Raw genomic sequence first — 15,457 nt, 5'->3', positions numbered from 1 at the left:
GTTTTAAACAGCAGTCATTACCTGCGAACATTTTTTATTGATTTTTGTGGCATTTGTTAAACATTCCTGTAAATAGGAGTTATAACCAGGGTCCATTAGCATTTGCAGACGTTGAGTTTATTCAGCTGTTTTTAAAAACATTGTTTCAAGCTGTGTTTATGAATTCATTAGAAAACAGTGTCTGTGAAAGCAGCTGTGTGTTTTCTGACCCGCAGCAGGAAGATAGAGTTCTGTGCAAAGGATTTAGGTAGGTGTTAAAAATGCTGTAAACAAAAAATGATTTCAGAAATCATTTAAGAAATGCAAAGTGAGTGACACCAAACATGCAGCCGAAGTCCTGCAAGTGGTGGTTTGGCTCTTCGTCATGGAGTGTGTCTAGGATTACACGAAGAGACAGAAGGATGCGAGGAAGCCTACGTCCACAGAAGATCTGTGGTTAGTTCTCAAAGATGTTTGGAACAACCTACCAGGCCAGTTCCTTCAACAACTGTGCTCAAGCGTAGCTAGATGAATTCATGCTGTTTTGTGTAGAGAGCACTTCCATATTTGAAAGCATTCTTTGTTTACAGCATGTTTCATGCTGATTAGATTCTTATTCATGTCAAAGTGGAGAATTGAGGATTAAATAATGCAGAATAAAAGGAAAACAAACTCACAGCTTTGAAAGATGGAACTTGTCACATTTTCTTTGGTTTTGGGTGCTCTTTATTTCACATTTCCCCCTTTTCACCCCTTGTTGAAGTTGGGTACATTTTAAGTCATTGGTTAAGTAGGAGTATTCTCATTAAAAGAGGGAAAGATCCATCCGTCCATTTTCGGCTGCTTATCTGGGGCCAGGTTGCGGAGGCAGTTGCCTAAGCAGAGAGGCCCAGACTTCCCTCTCCCCAGCCTCTTGGGCCAGCTCCTCCGGGGGAATCCTAAGGTGTTCCCTGACCAGCTGTGAGACTTAGTTTCTCCAGCGTGTCCTGGGTCTTCCTTTAGGCCTTCTCCCGGTTGAGCGTGGCCGGAAAACCTCACCAGGGAGGCGTCCAGGAGGCATCCTTACTCGATCATCTGGTAAAAGAAAGAAAGAGATTCTTTTAAAAGAGTTTCCTATTGTTTTTTGTTTTAGGGTTGATCACCACAACTTCACGGAAGTTAGATCGAGAACAACAAACAGAGCACAATCTTGAGGTGAGGAGAAGTTTTCTAATTAGAAGATTCTTGATACCTTTCCTTAACTCCTTGTCTTGGGTTCTTGTCAATCAGCAAGGTCACCACTGCATCCAGAAGGTGAAACCTGAACCGCTTTCATGCAAGAAGGAACCATGTGGTCAGATGAAGACATATTCAGTTGCTGTAACCAATATTTATTTCTGTTGTTGCAAAGTCAAGAAAGTCAATTTGGTGTTTACCTATGGAAGGCTCCTGTGGTGATGATATGAGAAATGAGCCTAACTTTAGACTTCAGTGGTAAAAAAAACAACAACGTGGCTTTCTAGATTGAGCAGTGAGCTGACCTAGTTTGCTTGCAGTCTAGATACACGCCCCTCCAAAAAGTTTGGAACAGTGAGATCCATTTCTTTCTTTCTGCTGTTGACTGAAAACCTCTGAGTTTGGCATCGAGAGATGAACATGAGACCAGAAATCAACATTTCAGCTTCTATTTCCATGTTGTTACAGCTGGACGTGATCCACAACTTAGAAATGGCTTTTTTAAATTACAACAGCTAACGTTAAGGTGAGCATGAGTGTTGCAAAAGATTGAATTACATTTATTAGCTATTAATAAATATTATGCGTGACTCTGACATCATCACTCTGTGACGGACGGTGTTCGGGCGGGGAGTTGCAGTCTTGAACATGACTCTTTTTTTAAACAATCTCTCCTCCTGCCGAGGATGATGGTGCTCAGTGCACAGAGCGCCTCACAGAAATTGTTTTTTTAAAGGTGCATTATGTAGAAAGAAAGTAAAAATGACACCCTGCGGTAACATTTGGTTACTGTAACCACTTCAAACAACTCTGGAGCTCTTTGCCGGCCGTCGTTAACTTACAGTAGTCAGCGCTGCAGTATTAGCTCGCAGGAGACACATCAACCCCACGCTTGCTGATGGTAAACAGTTACGCCCCTCCTTCTTTTGTTTTGAAAGGAGAAAACTGACCAGCCCACCGCCAACTGGATATGAAATGTTTCAGTATAACCTTCCTTCCAAAATGAATGAAACATCACACTCTTTTGGGATTTTCTCACTGTAAAAGTCTCACTATATTCTTAAATACTTAATTAGCACAGTGCATGATGCGCATGGGCGGAGCGCCAGCACTGGATATAAAAACAAGTTGGGTTTACACCCTTGTCTGTTAGTGTGGCCAATTCAGCAGCAAGCTGTTACCATTTTGCTACTAAAGCAACACAAATAAAACAATATAAGGCTACAAACTAGCTTGTTTTGGACTTTTAACAGACAGAAATAGTTCCCTTGAAATGCATCACAGTGAAAGATGCGTTCCCATTAGTATCACGACATCACGTTTAGTAGTACTCATGTCGGTTCTGTGTATTGTCAAGTACTCAAAAGGAAGTACTTGTACTTGTATTTGGTTCGAAAGTATCTGGTATTCGTGCATCCCTACTATTTACCATTTGTAACGTCAAAACTAACTGTTTTCAGTCTTCAGCAAAAGTAAAGTAATCTTCCTTTTAGAGGAGAGAATAAAGGGCACGTCACGAAAAAGACAATAAGTCAGCAAAAAACACTTGTGGCTGAACTTTAGAGTCCTTCGCTAAATGTAAGCTTGAATTTCTTGTCATTTGAAACACTGGAAGGAGATTTATTGGAGAAAACTGCCACCAGTCTCATTAGGACTCAGCTGAAGCCGTATGCACTGGTTCCGTGTTGATGGTCACATTGTTATTTTACGAATTCTAACCCAAATCTATTATAATCAAAGATTGCAATGCAACTTAACACTCTGAAGGTTGTGATCCCTTGAGGAAAGAGTACAAATCTGGTAAATCATTGTTTTGCCTTCACAGGTGCTGATTTCAGATGGGGGTCCGACTCCCAGGAAGAGTACCGTGTGGGTAGTAGCTGTGGTTGTAGATGAAAATGACAACAAACCCACATTTCATGAAAAGGTGTACCAAGTGAAGCTACCCGAGAGGGAGCGTAGAAAGAAGGCTGAGCCTATCTATCGAGTGTTTGCCTATGACCTTGATGATGGACCCAACAGCGACCTCTCCTACAGCATCGTGGATGGAAATGAGGATGGAAAATTCTTCATTGACCCCAAGTCAGCAGTGGTATCATCAAGAAAGGCCTTCACCGCTGGAAGCTACGACATCTTGACTGTAAGAGTCAGTTATTAAATATGTTGGCAAGATTTAGGACAACTGAAGACAACTAACAGAAGTGTAAACAGGAATGGTCCTTTTGTGCCATCTTAGTATTTGCATGTTTATTTCAGCAGATGACCTGAACGTAGTATTTCTGTGCTTTTGTGTGCAGATCAAAGTGTCAGATAATGGCCGTCCCCAGAAGTCGTCAACAACTCGACTTCACATTGAGTGGATCCTTCGACCATCTCCATCAACTCAACCGTTGCGCTTTGATGAGCCGTTTTATAATTTCACCATTATGGAGAATGATAAAGTGGCCGAGATTGTCGGTGTGGTGACTCTGCAACAGAACACGGTCCCAGTGTGGTTTGATATTGCAGGTAAAACCCACTTGCTTGTGACAGTGTTTCTCTTTAAAGGGTTCTGCTTTTGTGAAGTAGACCAAGGCTTTGTGCACGGTGTACAAAAGATTAACAGTATGTAATGTAGTTTTATCGTGACTCAAAAAGATTTTCTTTTTAAAGTAACACCACATCTTTGTTAGGACTTCCGGTGGGCTTTAACATGAACCTGTCTAATTACTGGAAAACCTGCTTTTGACCAACATGCTTTGTTGCGATTATCAGATTTTCTGCTCCGTTTCATATCAGACTCAATTCAATTCAAGTTTATTTATAAAGCGCCAGTTCACAACAAGAGTCGTCTCAAGGCACTTCCCACAGTAAACATTCCAATACAGGTCAGTTCAGTAAGCCAATGAGTAAAAAGTTTCCTATATAAGGAACCCAGCAAATGGCATCGAGTCACTGACTAGTGTCAGAGTCTTTATAACAATCATCATACTAAGCAAGCATGCAGCGACAGTGGAGAGGAAAACTCCTTTTTAACAGGAAGAAACCTCCAGAGGATCCTGGCTCAGTATAAGCAGCCATCATCCACGACTTACTGGGGATGGAGAAGACAGAGCAGACACACACACACACACACACACACACACACACACACACACACACACACACACACACACACACACACACACACACACACACACACACACACACACATGCATAGAACTCTTAGAAGGCATTTACATCAACTTACAGAGGCTGTAATTTCTAGGGGTGTGCCCATCGAGCAGCTGCAGGTCATTATCGGCCAACTTCTGTGAAAAGTATGTGATTGGCAAATTCTGATCAGTTCCTTTTGGTGCCAGTCATACAAGCAGATCACCTGCAGCTCACACGTGTGCAGTTTGCCCATCCTAAAAACTCAAGTCTGCCATGTGGGAATACTTACACCACTTGTGAGAGATCCTGCAACACAAAGAATTACCGTGTGGGGTGAAGCTCGTTAAAGGTGTTAAAGCTGCTTTCCGGAGTTTTCCCTTTTCAGAAATGATGTATGATTTTTCAGAAATCCGTAAAAGTGATGATCTCTTCATGTACTGTGATAAAATGTAAGCAATATGTCTTTTTTATTTATTTATTTTGCTAAGCCCGCCCCCTGCCCCGCAGAGCTCCATTCATCAGGAAACTGAGCGCCGACCAGAACTAGCCAATAGCGTTAGACTTCCACTTTCTTGCTTCACATTTAAGGAATACTCGGCTGATGCAGAGTTGATGAACTGTTCACGGACAAGAAAGTCTCTAAAATATAAATATATGAGAACACAACATGACATGAGAATAATACTCGTAAAACAGCGTGTTTTAGCTGTTTGTCGGCTACAGAAGCACATTTATAAACAGAAACGTGAAGTTGCCGTCTTAAAAAACAGAGGAATAGACTTTTTGTGTGGTATGCTTGTCAGCCACTAGATGGTGCCATCAGATAAGATAAATGCTCCGGAAAGAAGCTTTAATACAAGAAAAAGCACTTGGCAAGGCGAGGTGAGATTTCATGGCTCAGTGCAGAAATTAAAAGACACGCAGAGCGGCAGCAGTGAGACGGCAGCTGGTGCAGCCTATACTCACCAACACTCGTCTGTATGAGGGTGACGGTCACAAGGATGAGTGAAGAGTAATTTTATTCATCGTGCTAGATTAGCAGCCTCTCTCGGAAGTCGAACACACCGAGCTCTGCCTGCTGCTCTCTCATTTTGGGCCTTGCTACTGGAACACACAATGTAGTGAGATTTATTTGTCTTTCCACACTAAGGCTAAATGCTTTATCAGTTCTACACCTTGGGTTGGGCGGCTTAGAATGTGTGATCTAAAACACACGCACTACCTGTGCTGGAAGGTTTGTTGTGTGTTTTTCTTTTATAAAGCAAGTATAAACATGGTTTTGTCTAAATTAAGGCAATTTTGTGGTTCTTTTTTTCCAGATTATGTATCCATGAGCACTCATTGTGTGACATCGAATAATTCACGCCCAATCCAAGTGACCCTTGTCAGTTATCACTATCGATAATCGTATCGCTGTTGGTGGTCGGTATAGAGATCAGCCGTAAAATGTCTGATCGTAGCATTCCTAGTGTTTTGCACGACTTCTTTTAGAGATACTGATTGTTTAACACTGTTAAACATTCTTCTGCACACCCCGCTACGACCACTTAGAGGGAGACCACAAGGATTCAATGCTTTACCTTCCTTGCAAGCAACACGAATCGAACCCAACAGACTCATAAAAACCTGATCGACCAGCTTTAAGGGACAGCTGCCACAAGAGGCTGGTCATTTTTCTCAGAGAACATTTCCTGTCTCCCTTCTTTGTCTGTCATCTTTTCCTTTCTCACATTTTTTCTATTCTCTCTCTTCAACTCTTCGTGCCTGGTAGGTTCCAGGCCTTTCCGTGAGATGTTCTATATTCTACAGAACGCTTGTCTCAGGAACTGTTCCTCTGAAGGTATTTTGCTTTCACCAGATCTCCATGTTGTGTTTCATCTTTTTTCTTTTCTTTTTACATGTTTGGTGACACCTGTTCTTGTGATACTTGTTCCTCTCGTAGTGTTTGCGATGAGGTGTCTGCATGATTTTACATCTGTCCTGTAAGTGTGTGTGTGTGTAAGTCCATGTTTCATTGTGATTAAATGTGAACTGGCAGCAACCAGTGCAGCCTGCTGCCAAAGACCGTTAAGCTTCTGTTTGTTTATTAATAATTTAATTAACAGAATCAGGCTGTTTTGATTAAACTTCAGTTGCACCACACGATTCATTAATGAAAGATGAATGAGTTGGATTTGAACTGAATTAGTTTCAACTACTGGATCTTTCTCGAAGATGCATCACCTCTCATCCCAAAGCCTCTGCGGGTGTGATAGGTTGGAGTTTTATCCCTCTCAGGATGAAAGTGTATCTTTCCTAAAAGTGGAGGAGTTCACACATCTTTATGTTGTTCCTTTGTTTAATAAGGTGGAGAGCGAGATGGACCGTTGGATTGTGGCTTTATCTGCAGAATTGCGGGCTTGGCTTTGGTCTGTTTGGGCGTAGACACATTTGAGTTGAAAGTCAAAGCTTTTGGTTCACAGACCCGTCTATGTTCCGTACCTCACCTCAGATTATAAGATTTGGATTGTGAGAGGATGAGTTGAACTTCCTCTGTAGCCTAACCAGGCTCAGCTTTAGAGATAAGGTGAGGACCTTCATTATCCAAGGTGATCTCAGGTAAAAGCTGCTGCTCGTCCTCATCAAATCGAGCCGGTTAAAATGTCTGATTTGGATTCCTCCTGGTGGCCTTGTTCTGGAGGCTTACTGGGATGGATGATACATCCTTTCTGGACTTTGAATGCCTCAGTAGTGTCTCTGGGTAGAGGGATGTTTTCCTTCTGAACATCTTACCCCACTGGCCTGACCTTGTACAAGAAGATGGATGGATGTATAGATGGAATTTAAGGATGAAATGCATTCAATATGCACATTTTTGGTCAGCTACATATTGCATGAGTAAGTGAAAGGATCATTTTCTCTCATTAAACAGGGAAGCATCTACAATACAGCTTTGGCTTTTCTTCACAAGCACTATGTTAGTCGTTCTTACCTCAGGAGGAGAGAAGACGATATACCTTTTAACTCGTTGGGTTGCTTTGTCCTGGAAACCAGAATCAAACCGCATCCTATATTGACAGCTCTCACCACTTCTGCATGTTTTGTCATTCTCAATGGTGATAGTGAGAAAGCTTTGAATGATCTGAGGTGGTAATCATGAAATGTGTCTAGATGGTTAGACATGTTATACAATAGAGCAAGTGAAGGAATTGCTGAGCTCACATATTCATGAACAGCTGCAACCAGACTACCTGCCAGCAGTTTTCCAGACAAACCACTTGGACCAGTATCAGTGACTGTCTGACTACTGTTCAGGTTTAAGTTTTGGATTTCAGCCTAAGGCTCCTCCCCTTCCTGTTGGCTCATGGGTTTCTGAACCAGGCCATACGAGTGTTTTTCTAACCCGCTTTGCCTTACGCACTGAATCACACGTATGTTGTAATTCTATTTAGATTGTTAATAATTATGTGTGTTTCGACAATGTCTGTCACGTAATTTGAGATTTATTTGCTTGTAATAATTTGTAATTAAAATTACTACAAATCACAAGTCGCAGCAGGATCTCTTCTCCCCCAGCGTAGGTGCTACTTACCACATGACCAGATTTAGAGTGGTTTTACACGTTTACCGCTCCTTCTGCTGTCCTGGAAGAAGGATGCGAAGCTTGCTATACTCAGCCATTTTTTTTTTACTTCTGTTCCTCTATGTCTGGTTTGATGATGTAAATATGGTGAAATGAGCAGTTGAAGTCTTCTACATGCTTTTACACAAAACCTAAAATAACTTTTGCCGCCTGTCAAAAATAAGCGCTTTCTTGGCATCAAAATGTGTCTTTAAAATTCACGGACATCATTTGTGAAATCTATGTCACATATCAAGTGGGATCAGGAAATAACTTTTATCGGCCCATAGACTGATGCTTATTTTTTGGGGCGTGGTCCAGAAGTTGATGGGCTCCATATGGTTAGATCTTTATTGCAGTGTGAGTAATGAGCAGATGGCTGAATTATTGCAAGTGTGATTTTACAATAAGGCTGTTGTTAACTCATTTAAAGGAGCAATGTGTAAGATTTCTACAATGATCACCTATTGTGTGACACAAAGCAGTCTAATGTCTCAATCATGTTGGAAACCAGGTTACATCAAAGCAGATTTCATTCTAAGCCGGCTTTCTACTTTCAGAAAACGAAAGAGGGACATGGTTACTGTTTACAATCAGTTTGTCTGTGAGGTTCCAGAGTCTACACCAAGCTAACGCTACAGCGCTGGCATTTGTAATTATTCACTGGCAGGCAAAAAGCAAGTAAACAGGAGAACAATACCAAAGCCAGTAAACAGAAGCAACCCAGAAGTTATTTCTTGTACCCCTAAGAAGCCACGTCATCCTTTTGTTTTACTCTATCAGGTGAAGCATGCTAGAGGCTAACGTTGAGCTAAAAATGCTAACAGTGAATTAGAAGTAAATGGTCAGCTCTCAAAACAGCTACTTTTTCAAGAACCAACGACTCAATATTCCAGTGAAATGTATGTGAAATGAGCAATGAGTGGATTGTGGCATCAATGCTGGAAGCATACTACTGTAATAAGTGTAGTACCGGGATGCGTCAATCTATCATTATTCTAGGAGGAAATGTAAAGGAGGACAGCTTCTTCAAGAAAGTTTGACAAGGATTGATTGAGACAAGTAGTACTGGGCACACGCAGCACGCCTTAAGGAAATAGTGGCGAGATGAGGTGATAGATTTACTAGACAGATTCCAGTTAGTCTGCTTCACCGGAAAGAGGCTGGAAAGGGCCAATTACCATTTACCAGAGTTTGTAAGGTCTTCATCACATGATCATCTCTGATCTGGTCTTCATCTGACTAATTCAGCCATTTGTTTCTAAAATAGCCAGTTCAGTACTTTGTATGCAGTACATACAAATGGTCAAAATGTGTTTTTACTGTTTTTAATTATTTATTATCCCATCATTTCAAACAGTAGTTATCAGCTTCTTTGTATTTGTTACTGATTCACTCCCAGTGCCTCATCCTCCCTCTCTTGTTTTTCCTTTGGAGCAGGTGGGAACAGCGACAGTGTGTTTGACATCGAGAAAGCTGCAGGGACCATCGTCATCGCCAAGCCTTTAGACGCTGAGCAACGTTCCTTCTACAACCTTACAGTTTTGGCCACAGATGGCACCAACACTGCGTATACACAGGTACTCTTTTAAAATACACTTGTTTCAATATTTTGTTGCTTTTTGGACACAATTTTACAAATTTTTAGTACAGCTGAAACTCAAAAAATTATAATATGGTGCAAAAGTTTTTTATGTCAGTATTTAAACTTAAAGGGTGAAACTAATATATGAGATAAACTCATTACAAGCAAAGCCAGATATTTCAAGCCTTGATATAACTTTGGTGGTTATGGCTTACGAAAACCTCAAATTCTAGTTCTCAGAATTTTTTAATATTATGTGTAATCAATAAAACAAGGATTTTAAAAAGAGAGAGGTCAGACCTCTGAAAAAATATAACCGTGCTAAAGTGCTCAGTAATTGGTTTGGGCCTCTTTTGCTTTTGAATGAAATGAATTAACTTTTGCACGATATTCAAATTCTTCAAATTGCATCTGTAAAATGTATTTTTTTTTTTTGGTGAAACTAACAGAATTCAGCTCAGAATTTAGTTTAACCAGATGAGGAGGTGAGACCGATGAGAAGGCAAGTCATAGTGATGATGACAACTTAAATAGATCAGAAACAGTCACCTAAACATTTCAGAGCAGGCAGAATAGAAGTTAAGAACCAGTTTCACTAACAAACACATAGCAAAATTAATTCTTAGATTGTAAAGACAGTCTAATAAAAAAGGTCAACTATATCCATCCATCCATTCTCGTCCGCTTATCCAGAGTCTGGTCACGGAGGCAGTAGCCACAGCAGAGAGGACCAGATTTTCTTCTCCCTAGTCACTTGGGGCAACTGCTCCAGGGAAATCCCAAGGCTGGCCAGACAAGAAATAAAGTCCCTACACCATGTCCTGGGTCTCTCTTTAGGTCTCCTCTTGGTTGAATGTGCCTAGAAAACCTCACCAGGGAGACATCCAGGAGGTGTCCTAACCAGATGCCCAAGCCACCTCAGCTGCCACTGGGCTGCTGTTTGTCTGGTCCCTCACCTAGGACCTGTTTGCCATGGGTGACCCTACCAGAGGCATAAAGCCTCAGACAACTTAGGCTACGTTCACACTGCAGGCAAAAGCGCATCAAATCTGCTTTTTTTCCCCACAATCGAGCCATATCTGATTTTTTTATGACAGTCTGAACGCACAGATCCGATTTTTTAAAATGCACCTGTGTCACTTGAATATGTGGTACTGATTCCAACACATATCTGATGTTTTTGAAAGCGACCGCAGTCTGAACGGTCGTGCCGCCTTAAATCTGTCTCCTACGTCACAGAGTCAGCGGAGGTGAGCATCGTGTGTGGATGTTCCTGAGGAGAAGCTCTGGCAGAAGGGTTCAGGAGTCTGTCTGGACATCCTGTTTTAGGTTTAGGAATTAGAAATACAAGAGAATGTAAATGGGAGCGGGAGGTGCGGCTGGAGCGAAGCGCTTCACCGGTCTCCGTGAAGGAAGGGGGGGGGGGGTCTCAGTGAGAGGGGGATTCTCCGTAAATGAATTAAGACGGGAACATTTTCGGATAATAATTCAGGGAGACGGCGGGAACAAGGAGTAAAACAGTTTACAGTTTTTAAAACTCTTCCAGCCCAAAACGGAAGAATTAACAGGTGTGAAAGTTTTCACTGATAGTTTATCCACAGGATCAGGATGACATCACAACTCCGCCGCTCCTGGTTTCCGCTCCACTGAGTGTGACTTCTTGTCTTCTGCGCATGCGGGTCGCTTTGGTGCCGCAGAGCATTCATGCTGAAGAGTTTGATGTTGCATTTCAGTCACGTGTGAACGGCCACACAAAAAAATCTGATTTACTCAAAAAATCGGAATTGAGCATCAAGGCCCGCAGTGTGAACCTAGCCTTAGCTCCTAGGATCAATGGGAAATTTAATCCCCACCACCATGGTAAAGTAGCAGCCCAATGAGAGGTAACCTATACCATAAACTCTAAACTAGATGCCATGCCACTTTCAATCACCCTTGTATCAATAGAGAACAGTAGCAATTTAGCACTCAGTAGCAAAGTTAGGCATTAAAAAAAATAAATTATGACAAAAAGCCCAGGTCAAACTTTCTGTGACGTGTTTAAACTCTGAATAATTTTTCTTCTGTCTACCTGTCTACTGTCTGCCAAGTCTAACTGAACTATGGATTTTGGAAAGGGGTGGGGCTTTCGCCGTAATTCTGTTGTGAAAGTGGAAATTGCTCACAGTTTTTCCGCTAACTTTATTTATTTCATAAAATGCATTGCTGCCAAAACTCACAGTCCACTATTATTGATTGAATGTTTGTTCCAAAGCGGGAATCAAAGGATGATGACATTAATAAAACTAGTTATCTTTCTATAGTTGTGAAATTATCCATCCAGATTAAGACCAAATCAACACACTTCAGTCATTCATGTTCTTATGTTCCAGATCCACATTACTGTTTTGGACAACAATGACAATGACCCCACCTTCTCCCAACCAGTTTATGAAGTTACTATATCGGAAGATACCTCACCTGACACAGAGGTGGTCCAGATACAGGCGTCAGACCGAGACCAGCATCACCTGCTCACCTATTCTCTCTACAGCTCTATAGATCCAAACAGTATGCATCTGTTTCGCATCCACCCCACGCTCGGCACCATCTACACCGCTCAGAGGCTTGACCATGAGGCTTGTGCCCAGCATGTTCTCACTGTCATTGTAAGAATTTCTTTTGGGTTCCTCTCGCCCTTTATTTGGCAGATGTGTGTAGTGTGTATAGCTGTCTGAAGATAAAAACACAGAACGGTCGGTGATTATCACATCATGTAATCAACATCAATTTATTCTTGTTATGCCTTTAGATAAGGATTACAATTACTGACAATCATTTATATGCTAATTACCAATTATTTATCGTTTTGTTTTTCATTGTTTTGTTTTTTTCAGGTGAAAGACCAAGAGTTTCCATACAGAAAGGATCTGGCTCGAGTCCTGATAGAACTGGAAGACATAAATGACCATGTGCCTGTTTTCACCAGCACTCTGTATGAAGGCTCAGTCTATGAGTCGGCTGCTATGGGATCAGCTGTGGTGCAGGTTACTGCCCTTGATAAAGACAAAGGCAGGAATGCTGAGTTGCACTACTCCATTGAAGCAGGTGAGTACTCAGTCATATGAGTGTGAGGTTTCCTTTCCACTGAGTTGACTGAAATGTGTCATTTGTTTCTACAGGGAACACTGGGACTGCTTTCACCATTGAGTCAGTTTTAGGTATCATTAGAGTTGCACGTCAACTGGACTTGTCCAGCATTGGCCATTATGTTCTCACTGTTAGAGTCACTGATAATGGCGCACCTCCGTTATCCACAACTACAGTAGTACGCATTGCTGTCACTTTCTCTGACAATGCTGGCCCAAAGTTCCCTCAACCCGAATACCAGACTGAGATCAAAGAGAATGCAATGGTTGGTACCTCTGTCACCACAGTCAGTGCTGTCAGCCAGTCCACGCTCACGTATGACATCAAGCAGGGCAATACTGAACAAGCATTTCAGATAAACCAATACAGTGGAGTCATCACTACTCGGAAGCCTCTAGACTATGAAAAGACAACTGCTTATGTCCTTATAGTCCAAGCTGCCAACATGGCCGGCATGGCCTCCAATGCTACACTGATAATTCAGATAGTGGATGAGAATGACAACCCTCCTGTGTTTCAGCAGTTTCACTATCATGGCAGCATCAGTGAGGTAGCGTCAATCAACAGTGTGGTCCTGAACTCGGATAGCTTGCCTCTTGTAATTAGGGCCACCGATGCTGACTCCAACCAAAATGCTCTTTTAGTCTACCAAATTGTTGAGGACACTGCAAAAATGTTCTTCACTGTAGACTCGGGAACTGGCTCCATTAGAACAATTGCTAATCTGGATCATGAAACTTTTGCCTCCTTCCACTTCCATGTTCATGTTAGGGACAACGGTAGGCCACAGTTAACAGCGGATAGTCCAACTGAGGTAACAATACAAGTGACTGACTCAAATGATTCCCCTCCTCTCTTCACCCAAAGCACTTTTGAATCAGTTTTGCTATTCCCTACTTATGTTGGAGTAGAGGTTTTGCAGGTGTCAGCCATCGACCCTGACAATGATGTTCCTTCAGAACTCACATACTCTCTGACTGATGGAGTCTTGGATAACTTTGCCATCAATCCCTCTAATGGAGTTATTGTAGTAAAAAACAGCAACTTTTCCAAAGAGATTTTTCGCTTCATTGTCAGAGTTTCAGATGGCAAATTCTCCAGCACTGCTTTGGTGACTGTATTTGTCAGAGAAGCTCTGGACTCTGGTCTTAGTTTCAGCCAGAGCATTTACTTCTCTTCTATTAAAGAAAATGTTTCAAATATCACCAAAGTGGCTGTGGTCAATGCTGTGGGAAACCATCTCAATGAGCCACTGAAGTATGCCTTGCTGAACGCTGGAACACTTTTCAGAATCCGTCCAACAGCTGGTGTCATCCAAACCACAGGAATTCCATTTGACCGTGAAGAACAAGAGTTTTATGAACTCATTGTAGAAACAAGAAGGGAGCATGATCATCAGCGTGTGGCCAGAGTTGTGGTAAAAGTTCAAATCGAGGACGTAAACGATAATGCTCCTGTGTTTATTGGACTTCCTTATTATGCAGCTGTTCAAGTAGAAGCTGAACCAGGGTCACCTATTTTCACTGTCACTGCAGTGGATGGAGACAAAGGCATCAATGGAGAGGTGTCTTATCATCTGAAGGAGGACTACGGTCACTTTGAAATTAATCAGCAGACAGGGGCCATCAGACTCAAGAAATCCTTTGAGTCAGATTTGTCTAATGTGGAGTACCAAATGGTGATTTACGCCAGAGATGGTGGGTTTCATTCCCTCTCATCCAGCACGGAGTTCCCCATAACGGTTGTCAACAAAGCCATGCCTGTCTTTGACAAATCATTTTATTTAGTTGCTGTGAATGAGGATGTGGATGTGCACACACCTATTCTTAGCATTAACGCTACCAGTCCTGAAGGTAAAAACATAATCTACACCATTGTTGATGGGGATCCGGCCCTTCAGTTTGATATCGGGTTTGATACGGGAGTCATAAGTGTAATCCACTCTTTGGACTATGAAGTAACATCATCCTACCGCTTGACCATCAGAGCTACAGACTTTCTGACTGGCGCTCATGCCGAGGTTAACGTAAATGTTTTTGTCCAAGACATTAATGATAACCCTCCTGTCTTCAAGAAAATGTCCTACAGGGTTGTTTTATCAGAAACAGCCATGATTGGAACTCCAGCACTTCAAGTTGTTGCCACAGATAAAGACTCAGAAAAGAACAATATTGTTCACTATCAGATATTCTCAGATGTGCAGAACAGCTCAGATTATTTCCACATTGACAGTAGTAGCGGATTAATCCTGACCGCACGTATGCTGGACCATGAAGTAGTCCACAAGTATGACTTTGTAGTCAGGGCCACTGATAATGGGTTTCCATCACTGAGTAGTGAAGTCTCAGTGACTGTTGTGTTGACCGACATGAATGATAATCCTCCAGTTTTCAATCAACTGCTTTATGAGGCATATGTGAGTGAGTTAGCGCCAAAGGGTCACTTCATTACCTGTATTCAAGCCTCAGATGCTGACATTTCAGATTTCGACAAGTTGGAGTACAGCATTTTATCAGGAAATGAAAGGATGGATTTTGTGATGGAAAGAAAAACAGGAATCATCATGTTGTCTAGTCACCGAAAGCAAAGGATGGAGCCCTCCTACAATCTCAATGTTTCAGTGTCCGACGGGGTGTTCACCAGCACTGCACAGGTTCATGTTAAAGTGTTGGGGGCCAACCTGCACAGTCCAGTATTTGAACAGAATGTTTATGAGGCAGAGTTAAAGGAGAACGCCCCTACTGGAACCAGAGTGGTTCAGGTTTGTGATTTTCAGATTCCACTTACATTTTTGTCTAAATTGATTTTTATAA

General features: G+C 41.9%; 1 protein-coding gene across 11 annotated transcripts in view; it reads left to right on the top strand.

The window, feature by feature from the left end:
- Positions 1-15,457, top strand: part of fat3a (FAT atypical cadherin 3a) — a 104,318-nt gene that overhangs the window by 38,076 nt on the left and 50,785 nt on the right. For 6 of the 11 annotated variants that reach the window (XM_054736894.2, XM_054736898.2, XM_054736896.2 and 3 more), the window contains exons 4-11: positions 1,112-1,173; positions 3,020-3,334; positions 3,492-3,702; positions 6,101-6,169; positions 9,368-9,510; positions 11,888-12,163; positions 12,392-12,602; positions 12,677-15,405. In XM_054736894.2, coding sequence (XP_054592869.2) covers positions 1,112-1,173; positions 3,020-3,334; positions 3,492-3,702; positions 6,101-6,169; positions 9,368-9,510; positions 11,888-12,163; positions 12,392-12,602; positions 12,677-15,405 — 4,016 coding nt within the window. The remainder of the gene's footprint in view (positions 1-1,111; positions 1,174-3,019; positions 3,335-3,491; positions 3,703-6,100; positions 6,170-9,367; positions 9,511-11,887; positions 12,164-12,391; positions 12,603-12,676; positions 15,406-15,457) is intronic. The other 5 variants (XM_015976029.3, XM_015976026.3, XM_015976025.3 and 2 more) reach the window with 2 other exon arrangements.

This window comes from Nothobranchius furzeri, chromosome 13 (assembly GCF_043380555.1).
Source record: "Nothobranchius furzeri strain GRZ-AD chromosome 13, NfurGRZ-RIMD1, whole genome shotgun sequence".
NCBI lineage: Eukaryota > Metazoa > Chordata > Actinopteri > Cyprinodontiformes > Nothobranchiidae > Nothobranchius > Nothobranchius furzeri.
This window is presented reverse-complemented; position numbering and strand designations above follow the sequence as displayed.